Source organism: Mastomys coucha, unplaced genomic scaffold, assembly GCF_008632895.1.
Source record: "Mastomys coucha isolate ucsf_1 unplaced genomic scaffold, UCSF_Mcou_1 pScaffold14, whole genome shotgun sequence".
In the NCBI taxonomy this organism is placed as follows: domain Eukaryota; kingdom Metazoa; phylum Chordata; class Mammalia; order Rodentia; family Muridae; genus Mastomys; species Mastomys coucha.
In genome coordinates, this window is record NW_022196896.1 from 32,240,266 (window position 1) to 32,256,789 (window position 16,524).

The 16,524-nt window shown below is 42.0% G+C and overlaps 1 protein-coding gene across 1 annotated transcript in view; it reads left to right on the top strand.

Annotated features, from left to right (window-relative positions):
• The first annotated feature begins 575 nt into the window (after positions 1-575).
• The window catches only part of Sdr16c5 (short chain dehydrogenase/reductase family 16C member 5), an 18,856-nt gene continuing 2,907 nt past the window's right edge, over positions 576-16,524 (top strand). Inside the window, exons 1-6 of the mRNA XM_031366705.1 lie at positions 576-801; positions 3,758-4,104; positions 7,458-7,589; positions 10,819-10,918; positions 14,701-14,845; positions 15,822-15,947. Coding sequence (XP_031222565.1) covers positions 3,772-4,104; positions 7,458-7,589; positions 10,819-10,918; positions 14,701-14,845; positions 15,822-15,947 — 836 coding nt within the window. The 5' untranslated portion in view covers positions 576-801; positions 3,758-3,771. The remainder of the gene's footprint in view (positions 802-3,757; positions 4,105-7,457; positions 7,590-10,818; positions 10,919-14,700; positions 14,846-15,821; positions 15,948-16,524) is intronic.

Consider the following 16,524-nt stretch of genomic DNA (forward strand, 5'->3'; position numbering starts at 1 on the left):
TCCTGTTCAGTGTGGTGCCACCCATGAAACCCTACCCATCATTAGCATTTTAGTGGCGAGACATATCACTCACTAATTTTACAAACTTAGCTTGTTTTCTTGGCTGTTTTAGCAGTGTTTTGTTGGGGGCTGGGGGGTTGTACACAATCAATATTGAAGAAACAGGTTATAGTGCACCATTGACACTTACTCTATTTTGATTTCTCAACTTCATTTTGTTAAAACAAACTCTCTCTCCCTTGGCTACCTGCCTGAGCCACAAGCACCCTAGCCGCCAGCCACCCACCTACTGGCAGATCCCAAGATCACACCCACGTCCCTTTCAGACACCTGAGACTTTGGATTCCGTGTGACAGAATCAGTATTGTAGAATTTCGTATCTGTGCCATGAGCTGCTGGTATCTGTGGCAAAACCTGGTCCCTAAACCCTGTGAAACCTTGGTTGAGCTTGCAAGCACACCTGGTGTTAAGAAATCTCCTGCTGCTGATTCAGCTCTTTTCAAACTGGAAATTCTCCTTTAACAATCCCCGCATCCAGCCTGGGCATGGGAAAATTTTAAAGGGGTGGGTAATACTGGGGCACACGTCCAGTCTCCACTATCCTTACCACCTTCCACAGGAAAGGACGCCTGCACGAGGCCCCACCCCCGTGGGATCATAGGCCCGCCCTTCGCTTGGGCCCCAACCTACTCAGGGATAAACATCTGAACCTGACTGCTTAACCAGGGACCTGGGTGTCTGAGGCCTAAAGACTCCCGCTTCTCCGCTTCTCCGCGGTGGCCAGAGGGAACTGTTTGCAAGGTGAGTTGCAGAGATCCCACATTCTAAGGCTGCTCCTAGAGAGGTGGCACGGTGCGGTGCCCAGACCCAGTCAGGAGAGTTTAACCCAGGGGAACGTCAGCAGCAGTCAGGGTCCAGCACCAAGCAGCCTGCAGGGGAGTCAGCACTGCAGGGGAGCGGTAGTCTGGGCACACCCAGATGTCTGCGCCTCCAAGGGTGAGATGCTAGCCACTTGAGAACAGAATGGATTCCTACCCGGCGGCCCTAGTCCCTGTATTCTGCCCAGGCCCGTACATTCGCAACCTCCTCCCTACAACCTCTAACCCATTCCTTTCAGCCGAAGCTGTGGTTGTCAGTGTATCTGCCACCACCATCTGCTCTCTGCAACCCTAGGCTTGGAAGCAAGTGTCACGGGCTTACTATGTACCTAGTTAGCTCTGCTTTTGAACTGGGGATCATACCAAGTTTTCAGCCTGATGAAGTGGAATATACTTGTATCTTCCTAAACAAAGAATCATTAAGATAAAATGAAGGCATAGATTCACTTTCTGTTTGCTGCTGTACTTATTAAGTCACCTTCCAAGGATATAGCCAAAGAATGTTGATCCATTTGTTCCCATGAATGCCTTTGGCATCATCAGAGAGTTATTCTGCTGTCTATGGGCCACAGAGCTAGCAAGGAATTCATGTTCTGAATATGGCACTTTCTGGAGACTGGGGAGGAGATGGAGAGATGCTGCTGTGACTAAGATCCAGCAAGCTCTTCTACGTTTCTCCTCAACCCTGTGTTCCTAAGGATGGCTGTGTGCAGGCTGATGCCTAGCTTCATTTCTTAATTTTAAGACTAGGAGTGGCTCTGTGCTGTTCCTACTCACTCTTGTAGCCCCCAGAGCAGCAGCATTTGCATGAGCATTAGCCTCTTAGAGAATACTGAGACTCTAGCAATGAAATAATTTTGATCAAAATTGCCAAGTACAACACTGACCGACATCGGCAGCACCCTAAGCCCGTCTCTACAATCTCTCTCCTCGCTGCAAGTATGACTACACAGAGGAAATCCAAAACTTGGCATGGAAGCTACTTCATGCTACCATGCCCCTAAATACCTAGGACACATCTGCCAAGAGAGGGAATAGCTAGGACTTGTTCTGGAGTTTGCATCATGCTGACATTTCTCCACAGGGCTGGAGCAGAGAGCTCTGACTTCTAGTAGGATACCACATAATGTTATGCCAGAAAGGGCCGGGCTGGGTCCGTTGCTGTCTGTTTTCTAATGGGAAGCTAATGGAAGTGAGATGCTGCTGTGTAGTGGCCAGCTGTGTGCATAATCCAGCATATACCCTGACAGGGCTACAGATATGCACCCTCTGACGACATACTGAATGGGAGTCTCCTCCGAGGCATCATTACAGATGGCCTCAGAGACCCGATCATCCAAAAGTTGCTCTGGAAATAAATTAGAGCCAAGTTAACAGAGGATTTGAGTTGTTGCATCCAAAGTATAGTGAAGCCCAAAGTTAAACCACAGGTCTGAGCCTGAACCTGAGTGAGTGCTCCCTGAAAGCCCCAGATGAACAGAAGAATCCTGCCTTGAGACCCACAAAGCTACTGCTCAGCCTCTGACCCCTGCTGCTCATTACTGGCAAGGTGGCTACCCAGCATTCTTCTTTGCAGGACCTAATCTGGATCAAGTCTCCCACCACCCATGACACTATTATGACACTATTGCTCATCCAACTATCCGCTGACGATCTGTTTCTTCATCTAGAACAGATAGGTTATGAGGTCCAAGCCCCAGCCCTAGAGCACAGAGAACCAACTGAAGATAATACTTGATAAGTATAACATGCAACCAGCCTAGCCTTATGCTTGCTTAAGCAAGCAGGTCACATAGACATTCTCTCTGTCTATCAACCTTATGTGTAGAATAAGCCAGAAACTAGTTTAGGCCCTAGCAACTTTCACATGCTAAATCCTTCTAAAGATAGACTGATTTAATTGGTCCTGGGCCAGCCAGCAAACTAAAGAGCGGCTACCATCTATCCTTTTACCTCTGGAAACCTATTCCTGCAGCTGAGCCTCTCAATGGAACAGCCTGCTCAGGAAAGCCCCGTACCCCTTCCAAAACAGGTGATCTGCTCTATGAATCCAAACCAAAACTGGTAAAAACTAGGAGACACTTTCTATGAGCCAGAGCCCTGATAAAGCATAGAGCATTCTCATCTCAGGTTCAGAACTGCCCTAAGACCCAAGCCTGGTAAAGAGATCAAAACCCAGCAGGACATTGGAGACTGCACCAAGTTTCACAGAGGTGGAGAAGGGAACCAAGGCCATCTCACCAAATCTCCTAAGTGAAGGGGAGCTGACCGCATGGGGGCCTCAGCCTGGGGAAAGGAGTTAAGGTGTTGACGTAAAATCAACTGGAGAAGGAAAAGTAGGGTGTTGATGGAAAACCAGTTAGTTTTCTCCTAATACTTTATGCCAGGGCTTCACACATGCTAGGTGAGTACTCTTATACCAAACTAAATCCCCAGCCTTCAAATCTTAAATAGCATCACTAAATAAAAGAATTGTAGTGCAAATGAGAAAAAAAGAAACCTAAAAAGAGACAAAAACATAATACTATAAGAGTTATATCATAAACATCATGATGTGACAGCATGCTTGAGCTTCATATCATGACTCATAGTAAGGCAAAAGTTAACTAGAGAGAAATACAGGCACACCCCTTGGCATACATTTAGGTGAGATGGTTCTAACTGCTAATTAACAGTTGTTATGTGTGACACATAGCTGGCATGCAGATCTGAATGGAACTTGGGGCCTGTGTGTAGGCATTGTACCAGATATCGTACATCACTGTGGCTCCTGCCTGCTCCTGAGTTCAGTATCATCATCTAGAAAGAGCAGCTCTATCACATTCTCAGTGTTTTCCTTCAGAGAACAGGAACTGAGCAAACTCTCTCTTGCTTTGAAGGTGCTGGCCGGAACATGCCTCAAAACCTGGAATCAGTGAAGAACTTGCTTATTTTCTTAGGAAAATCACTGTTGAGTGTTTTGGAGGCCTTACTTTTTCATGTCATCTCAAAACCACGGAAGAACGTTGCTGGTGAGATAGTGCTCATAACAGGTGCTGGGAGTGGACTCGGAAGGCTCTTAGCATTGCAGTTTGCCCGCCTGGGATCAGTGCTTGTTCTCTGGGATGTGAATAAGGAGACAAACGAGGAGACTCATCAATTAGCTCTGGAAGCAGGAGCCACCAGAGTGCACGCCTACACCTGTGACTGCAGCCAGAGGGAAGAAGTATACAGAGTGGCTGACCAGGTACATCAAGGGCATCTCATTGGTTTTTGTGGGTTGTCAGAATTCTATGCAATTACTTTGGCATGTGCCAGCTTTTTATTCATTGGCCTCTCTGTCTCAGTGCCTTCCACTTGTCCTCAGAATCCCTCTACTTTACAAATAATCTGGGGGGAATGGGAATTTGAAATTTCTCATTTTTATTGATGCAAAATGCTTTGCAAAATACCCTGTATGTAGCATATCATAACACCATAAGGTAAATTATTATTCTCCTTTGAAAACAGAACAGTGAATCTGTGTGGGCCTGTAGTTTCCTTTAGCAATAGAGATGACAGTTAACAAAGGAATGGCCAGGACTTGAGTTTCTGCATTCCTGTGTGGTACCCTGTACTCTGGATCCCACCCCCACCATATGCCAACTGTACCAGTGTAGTAGATGAGGGAGCAAGAGATTAAAGCATCCTTCTTTGAGGGGTGAGAAACAGATATCAAATGCTTTGCCCAAGATCAAACAATATATGTGCTCCCTGTTTATTTGGAGTTAGATCATGGGCTAAATCTACCCTACGAGGTCTCCTATTTGAATATGTGGGCTCAAACCCACTGCCTTGGTGCTTCCTAAACACTTGCTCTATAACTGAGTTAATTCACACCCAGACCCTCTAAATCAGTAGTTCTTAACCTGTGGGTCACAACCCCTTTGAAGTTAAACAGCCCTTTCTGTTTTTATTGTTTATCATTCCATTCATTTACATCTCAAATGATATCCCACTTCCTGTTTACCCCTCCACCAACTCCCCATCTCACATCTGCCCTCCCCTCTCCCTTTTGCCTGTATGAGAGTGTTCCCCTACCCATCTATGCTCTCCTGCCCCACAGCTCCAGCCTTCCCCTACTCTGGAGCATCAAACTTCCCCGGGATCAAGGGCCTCCCCTCCAGTTGCTGTCGGGCAAGGCCATCCTCTGCTACATATTTAACAACCCTTTCATTAGAGTTGGAATATCAAATATCCTGTATATCAGCTATTTACATTATAATTCATTACAGCAGCAAAATTAGTTATGAAGTGGCAACAAAATAATTTTGTGGATTGGAATCACCACAACCTGAGGAACTGTATTAAAGTGTCACAGAATTAGGAAGGTTGAGAATCACTGCTCTAAATATTTCTTTGGCAATAACATAGATGGGTTTTTAAAGTTTCAAGAAGCTGAAATTCCAGTATATTGGCAGACAGGCTGTCAGCTCATCAAGTCTTATGCCTCGTGAGGACTTCTGTTTCCTTATATCCACACTGGGATGCATACACCACAAGCTACTCTCCCAGGCCAACTAGAAGATATAGTATTGCTGAATTTAGTGAAAAGGAAAAAACCAAGACTGCTTGCTCCAACAGCCTTTCTACTTCCCATTGTTTGTTCTTGCTTTTTACCATTAATTCCGATTACAGACTGCCTGATACAGTCTGAAGATCCAAACCTGATAAACCCACCCAGGCTTACTCTGATATCATATCCCAAGTGCAGTCAACTGACCAGCTGCATCTGTTTGCCTATGAGTCATGCTGATTAACATGTTGACTTCCACTAACAGCAAACAACTTCTCAAGCCAGGCTTCTGCAATCATGAGTCGGTACTCAGACACTGAAGACCTTTATCATAATGGCAAACTAATACAGTGTTCTATAAAGAATTACTTCCATATCTTTTGAATTGGGACCCGTGTCTGTCCCAGACGGTTGACTTCTGGCATGGTCTGCTAGACCATATTCCTAGCTTGTTCATTTTTTATCACTTTACAGTCTTGAAGAGTATTGGCAGTGTGCTCTTCTGCATTTAGGTGAAACAATTTTACTTATAAATTCACCATTCCACTTTTTATTTTAGATAGAAAGAAACTATAAGAATTTTTAAGGCATATCCCCCAGGAGAATGACCATGGAGAAAATTTTTGAAGTGGTACTTAGAATTTTCTCTCATCTAGTCTTGAATGGCTTTGAGGGCTTGTATCCCAGCATGACAGCTTAGCCATGAGTTTAGAAAGGCCAGTGCTGCTTTGTGGTCCATCTAGGTGACAGGTTATTTTGAACAGTAGGAGATGAACAAGCTTGGGACTATGGAGTTTTCCTTTATCCTGATTTGTCATTCTTTAGCATTCAAGGATCCTAGTTATGTATTTAATGACAATCAGTTTTGATTTTCATATCTATGCCTGAACAGCATCCTCTCAACTTAAAGGAAGGAAGGAAGGAAGGAAGGAAGGAAGGAAGGAAGGAAGGAAGGAAGGAAGGAAGGAAGGCAATCCTCTCGAATTTAACTTGTAGCATCTACAATTTTCCTAAAATTGGTTACTAATTCCTGATGATTTCCAAAACCATGGACTACCTAGTAACTAGCAGAAACAGATCTTTCTTGCTGCCTGCTACCTCTAATAGGTAGGGAATGGGAAACCTGAGCTGTTGGGGAATTCTCATTGGCCATCCTAGAGTTTTAGAATAAGATACTAGCATGCTTGACAGCCCAGGGCCTGCTGGCAGGTACTATACCAAATCTCTTTCTGAAGTTATTGACATTTGCCCTTACTTATGAATATTTGATAACTACTATGGATGGTCCTTCCTAAATGGTATGAGTATGTTACTGATACTGTATGATCTAAATTGTACTGATGGAATTCAGAACACAAAGGAGAATATAAGGACAGTACCAGCTTTGTCATCATCCTGGAAGGGCTCATGCCCACTAGGAGCCAAGATGACTAACTGAAGGCTTGTTAGCAGCAAAGGGACCACTGTGTCACCTGGAGCCCTTTGTTCTAAAGTAACAATGATCAGATGTCTTTTCAAGCTGGCATTTCAACAACAAACATGACTCATGGATCCTGTTCCTAAAATGTTGAGGTAGAGAGAAGAAAAACAGTCTTTTGAGGAAAATAAGACAGACAGATTCTAATCTGCCTTGTGTTTAAAGTATATATTATTGTTCTTCCCATTACCTCCTGCCTTCTGCCTATCTATGTGCATGCCAGGATGGGGTTTGTATGCTTTTTGGTTATAATAAAGTTGTTCTTGTATCTGTCACTTCACTGAAATGATATGTTACCAATGCAAAACCTAAAACAAGATTATGAAGCATAGACAGCAAGATGGGTTCGAGTGGAGAAGGAAAGTGGCCTTCCAACATTAACCTCTGTACTGGAGAGAGAGGAGAATGAAGTGTAGAGCATTGAGCTTAGTGATCTAGTGCAAGTGAGGACTCTGGAAAGAGCACACAAATCCAACCCGAGGTAAGAATCAAGAATATGTAACTATTGGGAAAGAGATCATATGCAGAATTGCTGGTTTGATGATGGCACTCTTCTTATTCAATCCAGGTTAAGAAAGAAGTTGGTGATGTCTCTATCCTCATCAACAATGCTGGCATTGTAACAGGCAGAAAGTTCCTCGACTGCCCAGATGACCTCATGGAAAAGTCATTTGATGTCAATTTCAAAGCACATTTATGGGTGATTTATTTTTTTTTATTCACATACTAAATGCAAACTTACTCTGGCAATCTAAAGTATTTTCTCTCACTCTTTATTATCAACATTATCAATCTCTAAATAAAATACACTCATCTTAATCATGGGTGGAAGATTAGGAATCGACACAGGGCATTACACAGTCTATATGAGTGTTGAACCACTGAGCTACATCCCAGTTTAACATCTTAATTTTGGGTTTGTCCACTCAGTTGTTCTCTCTTTTACCCATTAACTTATTTATTTATTCACTTTACTTCCCAGTGGCAGCTCCCCTCTTCTTGCTTCATCACATCGCTTCTCCTCCCACCCCTCCCCTTCACCTTCAACTTGGCCTTGAATCTTTCAGAACCTCTACCACTGATTGAGCTATCTTTCAAAGACAGAAATTCTCTTGTCATTGAGATGCCATTCATTGATCACCAGCAAATGCCCGAGTCTGGCCCATATGTCTTGCATGCATAATCAGCTTCCATATCTGCCAATTTCATATCTACAGATCTAACCATTCATACTGTGTCTATGCCAAGTATGTACAGATGTTCCTTGTTATCAGCCTTAACACTAACAATTATTTATCCACCTTTACCCTCTCTTGGGTATTATATGTAGAGGTGATTTAAAGTATAACAAGGATATATGTGGTAATATGCAAGTGCGTCATGATTTCATATAGGGATTTGAGCATTCACGAAGTTTGCCATGAGTCGGAGGTCCTAGGTATTATCCTTTCTTAAAAAAAACAAAAACAAAAAAAAAGAAAAACAAGAAAGCAGTTTGGGGAAGTGTTTTTGTTTCTTTGTTTGTTTGTTTTGTTGTTTTAAGAATAGGTAGTGAGTAAATTTATTTTGATAGGACTAAGGGAATTTATAATTCACCTGCACAAGGACACTTTTGGAAGTAAAAGAGGTATTATTAATAAGCAAGCATCAATCAGGTATGTCCAAACTTGGTATCTACCTTGAGAAAGCATAGGTCACCATCATATGCCACATGTCACCATCACTGACGGACTCACCCCTGACTTTCATAAGGCTCACCCAGGCCCAGAGATAAGTTTTTTGGCCTTGCCTGACCAGCCTGTTCCCACATCTACACTCCACACCTCTTCCCGAGGCCCCTTCCTGACTCTCCATTTGCTGTCCAGTTGGTTTCAGTGCTGTGCACAGCTCAGCCTCCCTCTCTTGGCTGAGCTCTCTCTCTTGAGAGGACTTGAAGATTTCCGGTTCCCCTCCATACTTCTCACTCCTTTTCCAGTTCGCTGTCAGAAGCTTTAAAACACACTTGCCGTTTTTATTTACTATCTCCACTTTTGCTAGGGTATAGTGGTGCCGCTGGCGTTCTTAGTGTCCTGCGTGATCTTTAGAAGAAAAATGAAAAGATCCAGAAGCTAGTAACTATTGTGTTTCTACTGGAACTACTTCTCTTGTCCCAAATGTGCAATGTGTGTGTGTATGTGTGTATGTATATGTGTATGTGTGTACATTTGTGCATATATGCATCTGTGTGTATATGCAAGTGTGTTTCATGAGTTTACTTTTACCATCATAGGTAAACCGGGCAGTGGTGGCGCACGCCTTTAATCCCAGCACTTGAGAGCAGAGGCAGGTGGATCTCTGAGTTGGAGGCCAGCCTGGTCTACAGAGTGAGTTCCAGGACAGCCAGAGCTATACAGAGAAACCCTGTCTCGAAAAACAAAAAAACAAAACAAAACAAAAAACAAACAAACAAAAAACAACAACAACAAAAAAATCATATGTAATGGGATACTCCTCTTCAGTGTCTCCTCCTGTGGTTTTCATGTCTGTTCTACCTCTATTTTGCCCTAGTTTCCTTTCTCTTCCTCTACTAGTTATCCCTTTTGTTTCCCTGGCCCCTGGCATCCCCTCCTGTATTGTCTCTTCACTTTTTCTGGGTGGGTCATATCTTTGAAGCCCCATGTATGACCCAATGGAGGGCATGTGACTTAATTGCCAGAGGCTCAAAAACTGCCTGACCACTGGACTCCAGATTTCACAGCAGAGGCACAGGAGGTCACTGGACCCTGAACACAGGCTCCTTCTTAGGGGGTCACTGGACCCTGGACACAGGCTCCTTCTTAGGATGCACTCAGGGGGTCACTGGACCCTGGACACAGGCTCCTTCTTAGGGGGTCACTGGACCCTGGACACAAGCTCCTTCTTAGGATGCACTCAGGGGGTCACTGGACCCTGAACACAGGCTCCTTCTTAGGATGCACTCAGGGTCACTGGACCCTGGACACAGGCTCCTTCTTAGGATGTACTCTGTCTTCATTTTGATTTTCTACTTCTCTCTCTAAAACAACACCAAGCAGTTGAATGAAGAGGCGGGGCCTTTGTAAGAGACTCCTTTTTTTAATTTATTTTATTATAGCTGTTAGCTTTTGGTGGTGGTGGTGGTGCTGTGTGTGTGTGTGTGTGTGTGTGTGTGTGTGTGTGTGTGTGTGTAGCAGCAAACACTTATCCACTGAGCTGTTTCTCCAGCCTAGACCCATTTTTGTAACCTCTTTGTCTGAATCTGTGATAAAGTTCTGCTTGTTGCCCAAGACATCCTTCTCAGAAGTTCATTGTTCTTCCTGTATCACCTTTCTCCAGGTTCCCAATTAAAAATAAAATAAAATAAAATAAAGATATTCTGCATGACTGCAACACAGCCTAAGCACCCACTACCTCAAAAACATACTTTATTTTATGAACTGGCATTAAAAGACCATCATTCAAAGAAGCAGAGATTGTTTTAAAACATAGGTCTTTCTTAATGGAAGCAGGATGTCTTGTGAACTGTGTTCAGGAAAACTTTGAAAATCTGTATTAAGCCAAGGAAGGAAACACAATTTGCATCTAAACAATGATGTCCATAAGTCCTTATGGGCTTTTGGATTGTGAGTGTTGCAACTAAGATTTTCCTGTACCACATTGATTATGATCTTACCAATGTATGTATGAATATATATGTGTATATATATGCTATATATAGCATTAATTTGGATAAACTGTTTTTAATACTATTGACATTTCATGGGGGAGATAATGGCTTAACAGTAGAAAATATTCTTTAAATAATTTTAGGTAATTTTATTAGTTTAAAATAGTTTCCACCACAGTAGCTATTCATCCATCAGAGGAAAACACATAATGTGCTATTGGGCATTAAAAGATCTTTTTTTAAAAAAAAATTTTGGTCTTCTTAGATGTATAAAGCCTTCCTGCCTGCCATGATTGCTAACAACCACGGCCATTTGGTTTGCATTTCAAGTTCAGCTGGATTAGTTGGAGTAAATGGGCTGTCAGGTAAGAGAATTCTTGACAATTTTGACTTGCATAATAATAACACTCCAGGAATCTGCCTCACACAGCATGAAAGTCTCGACACTCATCTGACAAATGGACAGGAGAGATTATTTTGAAGTTTTTAGTGTTCTGGTGGTTTGGTTTGGTTTAGTTTGGTTTGGTTTGGTTTGGTTTGGATTGGATTGGTTTGGTTTGGTTTGGTTTAGTTTGATTTGGTTTGGTTTATTGACACAGGGTTAAACTTTTAAGACAAAGGTGGCCTGAAACTCAGTCTTCCTGTCTTCATTAACTAACTGCTGGCATTGTAAGCATGTGTCTCTGTGCCCAAAAAGATAATTGATCACATACTTCTACAGATTTTGAGTAAATAACAAAATGTGCCCTAGTTTCCTGTGTCTCAGTTATATGATTAAGGTTCTCAGAATTACCTGTTACCCAAATAGTGCTATTTCATACAGCCCAAGACTCACACTCTTTCCTTTCTCATGGGTCTGAAAAGCATGCATGGTTATTCATAGCTACTGTTCATCCTCCTGCACACAGTATCTCCGTCTTTAGATGTAAGAATCCCATACCAACAGCTAAGAAACAAGTCAAAGCCCTCTGTGTATCCCACAGTGTGGTCTTTGTTTCTGTATTATAGCCACAGGCTCTGTTGAGAATGCAGATTGTGCAAGTCCTGAGTTCTGTCTGCTTATCAGGATGTCAGAGATCAATGGTTCCAAATGAAGTACTTTATCAAGAAACTCAGACAATCCTAGAAGCATCCCTAGATCCTGCTATTCCTTCTTCTCCCTCTACCTTCTTACCTGGTGTTGCATCCCTGAGGCCTGACAGTGACAAACCTGATGCTTGCAACCTGGCTTTGGGCACTCATAGTGGCTACTTCACAACAGAATGAGTTTGCATCCTCTTTGGAAAGGGATGTAAATGAAAGCATTGCAAAATGTGAAAAAAAAAAACTACCTAGTTCTATTCTTTCTCAAGTCATTTTCATTCACAGAATGCAGAATTCAGGCATTTTCTCTCTCTCTCTCTCTCTCTCTCTCTCTCTCTCTCTCTCTCTCTCTCTCTCTCTGTTGATTTATTTATTTATTTTTTATGTATGTGAATGCACTGTTACTCTTTTCGGACACACTAGAAGAGGGCACTGGATCCCATTACAGATGGCTGTGAGCCACCATGTCGTTGCTGGGAATTGAACTCAGGACCTCTGGAAGTGCAGTCAGTGGTCTTAACCTCTGAGCCATCTCTCTGCCTCCCCCGCCAACAGGCATTCTCTTAAAGCAAATGTAACTTAAAACAGAATGCGCAGCATGGACAAAAATGCCACTTTCCCCCTTCACTTCCAAGTGAAGTAAGGTGTACGAAGTCCTTTCTTCTTCTCTCAAAGTAGAAGACAGAGTTGAAATTGTTCACTGCAGTCTATACCTCATGCAGACAGCATCAGTTGCTTCCTGCCATCTGCAGCATCTGGCTAACATGATTGGGTACATCAGGTCCCACCAATGTGGCAAAATAAGTAATGACTCACAGTGGAAGAGGTTTCAGTCTGTGCCTCTGCTGCTTTGGAGTCTGACAAAATCTTTCCGACAGCTTCTGAATCACACCAGGAAGTTTCCACAGCCAGCCCCACCTCCTGTGGGAATCAGTATCCTAGATTTCCACCACTACTGAGACAAAATACTTGAGATAATCAACTTGAAAGGACGACAAATTTATTTTGGCTCACAGTTTTAAGGGTTTTTCCTCATGGTTATATGGCCTTGTCGATTTGGGGCCAAAGTAAAGCAATACATCGCACAGGAGCATGTGATAGAGAAAACCGGCTTACCCTATGGCCATTGAGAAACAAGATGGCGGTAGAAAGGATACTGGATCCATCTCAGTCTCTGCTCCATGGCATACTCCCTGTTGCCTCCTAACTTCCTTCCACTAGGCCTCTCCTCCTAACAGCTCTATCACCTCCCAATAATGCTGTCATGGTTTGTATATGTTTGGTCCAGGGAGTGGCACTATTAAAAAGTGTGGCCTTATTGGAGTAGGTATGGCCTTGTTGGAATAGGTGGGTCACTTAAAGCATTAGGCTTTAAGACCCTCACCCTAGCTACCTGGAAGCCAGTCTTCTCCTAGCACCCTTCAGATGAAGATATAAAACTCTCAGATCCTCCTGCACCATGCCTGCCTGGATACTGCTATGCTCTAGCCTTGATGATAATGGACTGAACCTCTGAACCTGTAAGCCAGCCCCAATTAAATGTTGTCCTTATAAGAGTTGCCTTGCTCATGGTATCTGTTGACAGCAGTATAACCTTAAGTAAGACAAATGCCAAAGCTTTTAAAGAAACTTCTAGTAATTTTGCACATAAGTACAGGTAATGTCAGTGTGACAATTTAAAACCATTTTAAACCATTGAATTATTTATTTTTCATTATACTGGCAATCTGAGATTTACAATTGGAAGAACATTTACTTCTGAGTACCACAAACCACACTGATCTTTCGTGCTTAAATCCTTACATAACTTATGATTTTATATACTATTGTATGTATTTATACTTCATGAGGTTAATTTATTTGAAATAAGGACTGACCATCCTCTGTCCTGTGGAGCAGTTAACACAGGCTCAACAACACATTGACTTAGAAGTAAAAGTATATGGTCTACAGGACCACATAGCAGCTTTTCTCATCTCATAGTCCACTTGTTCATTAGCATATTATTTCAGTGGCCCATGTTCTATGCTAGTTGCTACATATTCTTCCCCATACAAAGAACTTTTGAAGTGATTGCCACATCCTCTGTTGCTATTAGTATTACAAGTGACCTTAATGTCATGCTATTTAAAAGCTTTACAACAGCCGGGCAGTGGTGACGCAAGCCTTTAATCCCAGCACTTGGGAGGCAGAGGCAGGCAGATTTCTGAGTTCAAGGCCAGCCTGGTCTACAGAGTGAGTTCTAGGACAGCCAGGGCTATACAGAGAAACCCTGTCTCAAAAAAAAGAAACAAACAAAAAAGCTTTACAACATAAACAAACCTCAGAAATATATGCATCTGGTTCTAGATCACAATAAAGCAAGTCACATAACATTTTTTGTTTCCCTGAGCATATATAAGTTATATTTTATGTCATCCTGTAATCTGTTAAAGATGCATTCTCTTTATAGCATAAAAAACAATGTACATTCCATATTTTAAAATACAGTTGACTTAGTTAAGATTACTATTGCTGTGAAGAGAAAAAAAAAATCATGACCAAAGCAACTTGGGAAGAGTTTATTTGTCTTATGTTTCCTCATCACTGTTTATCATTAAAGAAAGTCAAGGCAAGAACTCAAACAGGGCAGGAACCTGGAGGCAAGAGCTAGTGCAGAGGACATGGAGGGGTGCTGCTTAATGGATTGCTCATCCTGCTGTCTTATAAAACCCAGGACCACCAGCCCAGGAATGGCACTGCCCACAATGGGCTGGGTCCTCCCATATTAATCACTAATTAAGAAAATACTCTACGGGCAAGCCTACAGCCACATCTTACAGAGGCATTATCTCACTAACTCTAGCTGTGTCGAAATGACTTAAAACTAACCAGCACAATGTAATTGCTAAAAAACTGATACTGATGACTACCTGAGATGTTGGAAAGATAGAGCAAAGACACTTGCTCAGTGCAAGGTTGTCATTAATCTTCAGATCATAAAGAATGCAATCTCTGAGCTGTACAATGATACAGAATGCAAGGAGACTTGAGCTCTCTCTCTCTCTCTCTCTCTCTCTTCCAGACTATTGTGCAAGTAAATTTGCAGCCTTTGGATTTGCAGAATCTATGTTTATTGAAACACTTGTCCAAAAACAAAGGGGGATCAAAACTACAATTGTGTGCCCATTCTTTATAAAAACTGGAATGTTTGAAGGTTGCACTACTAAGTAAGTATACCTTTTGGGTTTAAAGGCATTCAAATTGACTTTCTGCCCAGCCAATTCTTTTCTTTGAGTTGCTTGGATCTTTTTCTAAATATTTCCTGATACACAAGTGGTTTTAGAATTGTCCCTGACACATGTGTGTTTAAGGACCTAATTGATAATGATTACAGTGCCCAATTAGTAACCATCCCCTGGCCTCAGACTCTGTTTCCTGTCTTGGCCATAGTCCCTCTCTGTCACCTGATGACATTCAGACCCCTTCCCTGACTCCAGGAAAACTAGAAGTAATTGAAGGAAAACAGTTCCCATATTCCTTAAAAGAACATCACATATCTTGATTAACTACAATACTCTGTAAATAATAACTCATGTGGGTTAACCACAGAGAGGTCTTACCCACTATAGGCTGTAAGTTCAAGAGCCAGGGTGGAGTGAGGCTCATAACCCCTTCTTGTTAGTTAGATCTTGTTTGCCAAAGAAAATGAATCTCTCCTTTTTCCTTGCCAAGAAAGGACAGAAAGGCCACCTATGCTGTGTCTCTTCTCAAAAGGGCACCAATCCTATTCACAAAGGCTCCATGCTCATGACCTAAATTACTTTCCAAAATCCAAATCCTAATCCAGATCCATCATGTGGGGATTAGGCTTAAGTGGAAATTTGGGGGACACGTCCAGGTCCTAACAGACACAGATACCAGCTATGCATCCTATGAACATAGCCCAGTTTGTTTCCAATGACTCACTTCACACTTAGACCATTCAATAAAGTTTTACATGGATGATTATCTGTAACATGAATATATTGATTTACAATGAGCTTCCATTTCACATTCCAGTCATGCTATTACTACTTTGACAATAAATGAGTAAATATAGAAATATAGAAATTGAGAGGGACAACGGTATAACAACAATGTCTTTATAAATTTTAGCCTTAATCTTAAGGAATATTCTTTTAACTAGAGTTTTTTTCTTCTTAGGTGTCCTACTCTGTTACCAATTCTGGATCCAGAATATGCAGTTAGGAAAATAATAGATGCCATTCTGCAGGAGCAGCTATACTTGTATATACCCAAGTTTTTATACTTCATAGTGTTTTTAAAAAGGTAAGGCTTCAATTTCCATGTCTCCCCATGTGCCAGACACCAGTTTATTCCAGGTCCTACCTGGAAGAGCCACTTAGCAAATACTAGTTAAATTAATGGACTGTTTTTTAAAGGAAAATCTTCTCCATACTCTTTTTCATCTCCATGACCCTTTATTGGCACAGTTTCAAATTTATGCAGTTTCTGTGCCACCCACCACCACTACTAGTTCAGAGACCCTCTCTGACATCTTAACATTGTATAGTTGTCAAAAATGAATGGGTTTACAAAATGGACTCTGGGCAGACTTAAAAGTTTTTTGGTTACTTTAGTAAAGATGTCCTTAACACGTTATGAGATGATTGTATGACCATAGATACTAGATCAATGTTTCCTCAGGTAAAGCACCAGAGAGTCGGCTGGACACCCTGAGAATCTGAAGTATTAGTTAAACTGGCAATTGCTAATATCTTTTACCAATAAGGAGTTAAAGAATTCCAGAGGGGAAAAAATCTTTAAACCATGCAAAAAAGGGAGGGACTTAGTATAGGTGGTTATGAGTGTGTGCCTGGCATCTACAAGGTTCTCAGTTGTCTCT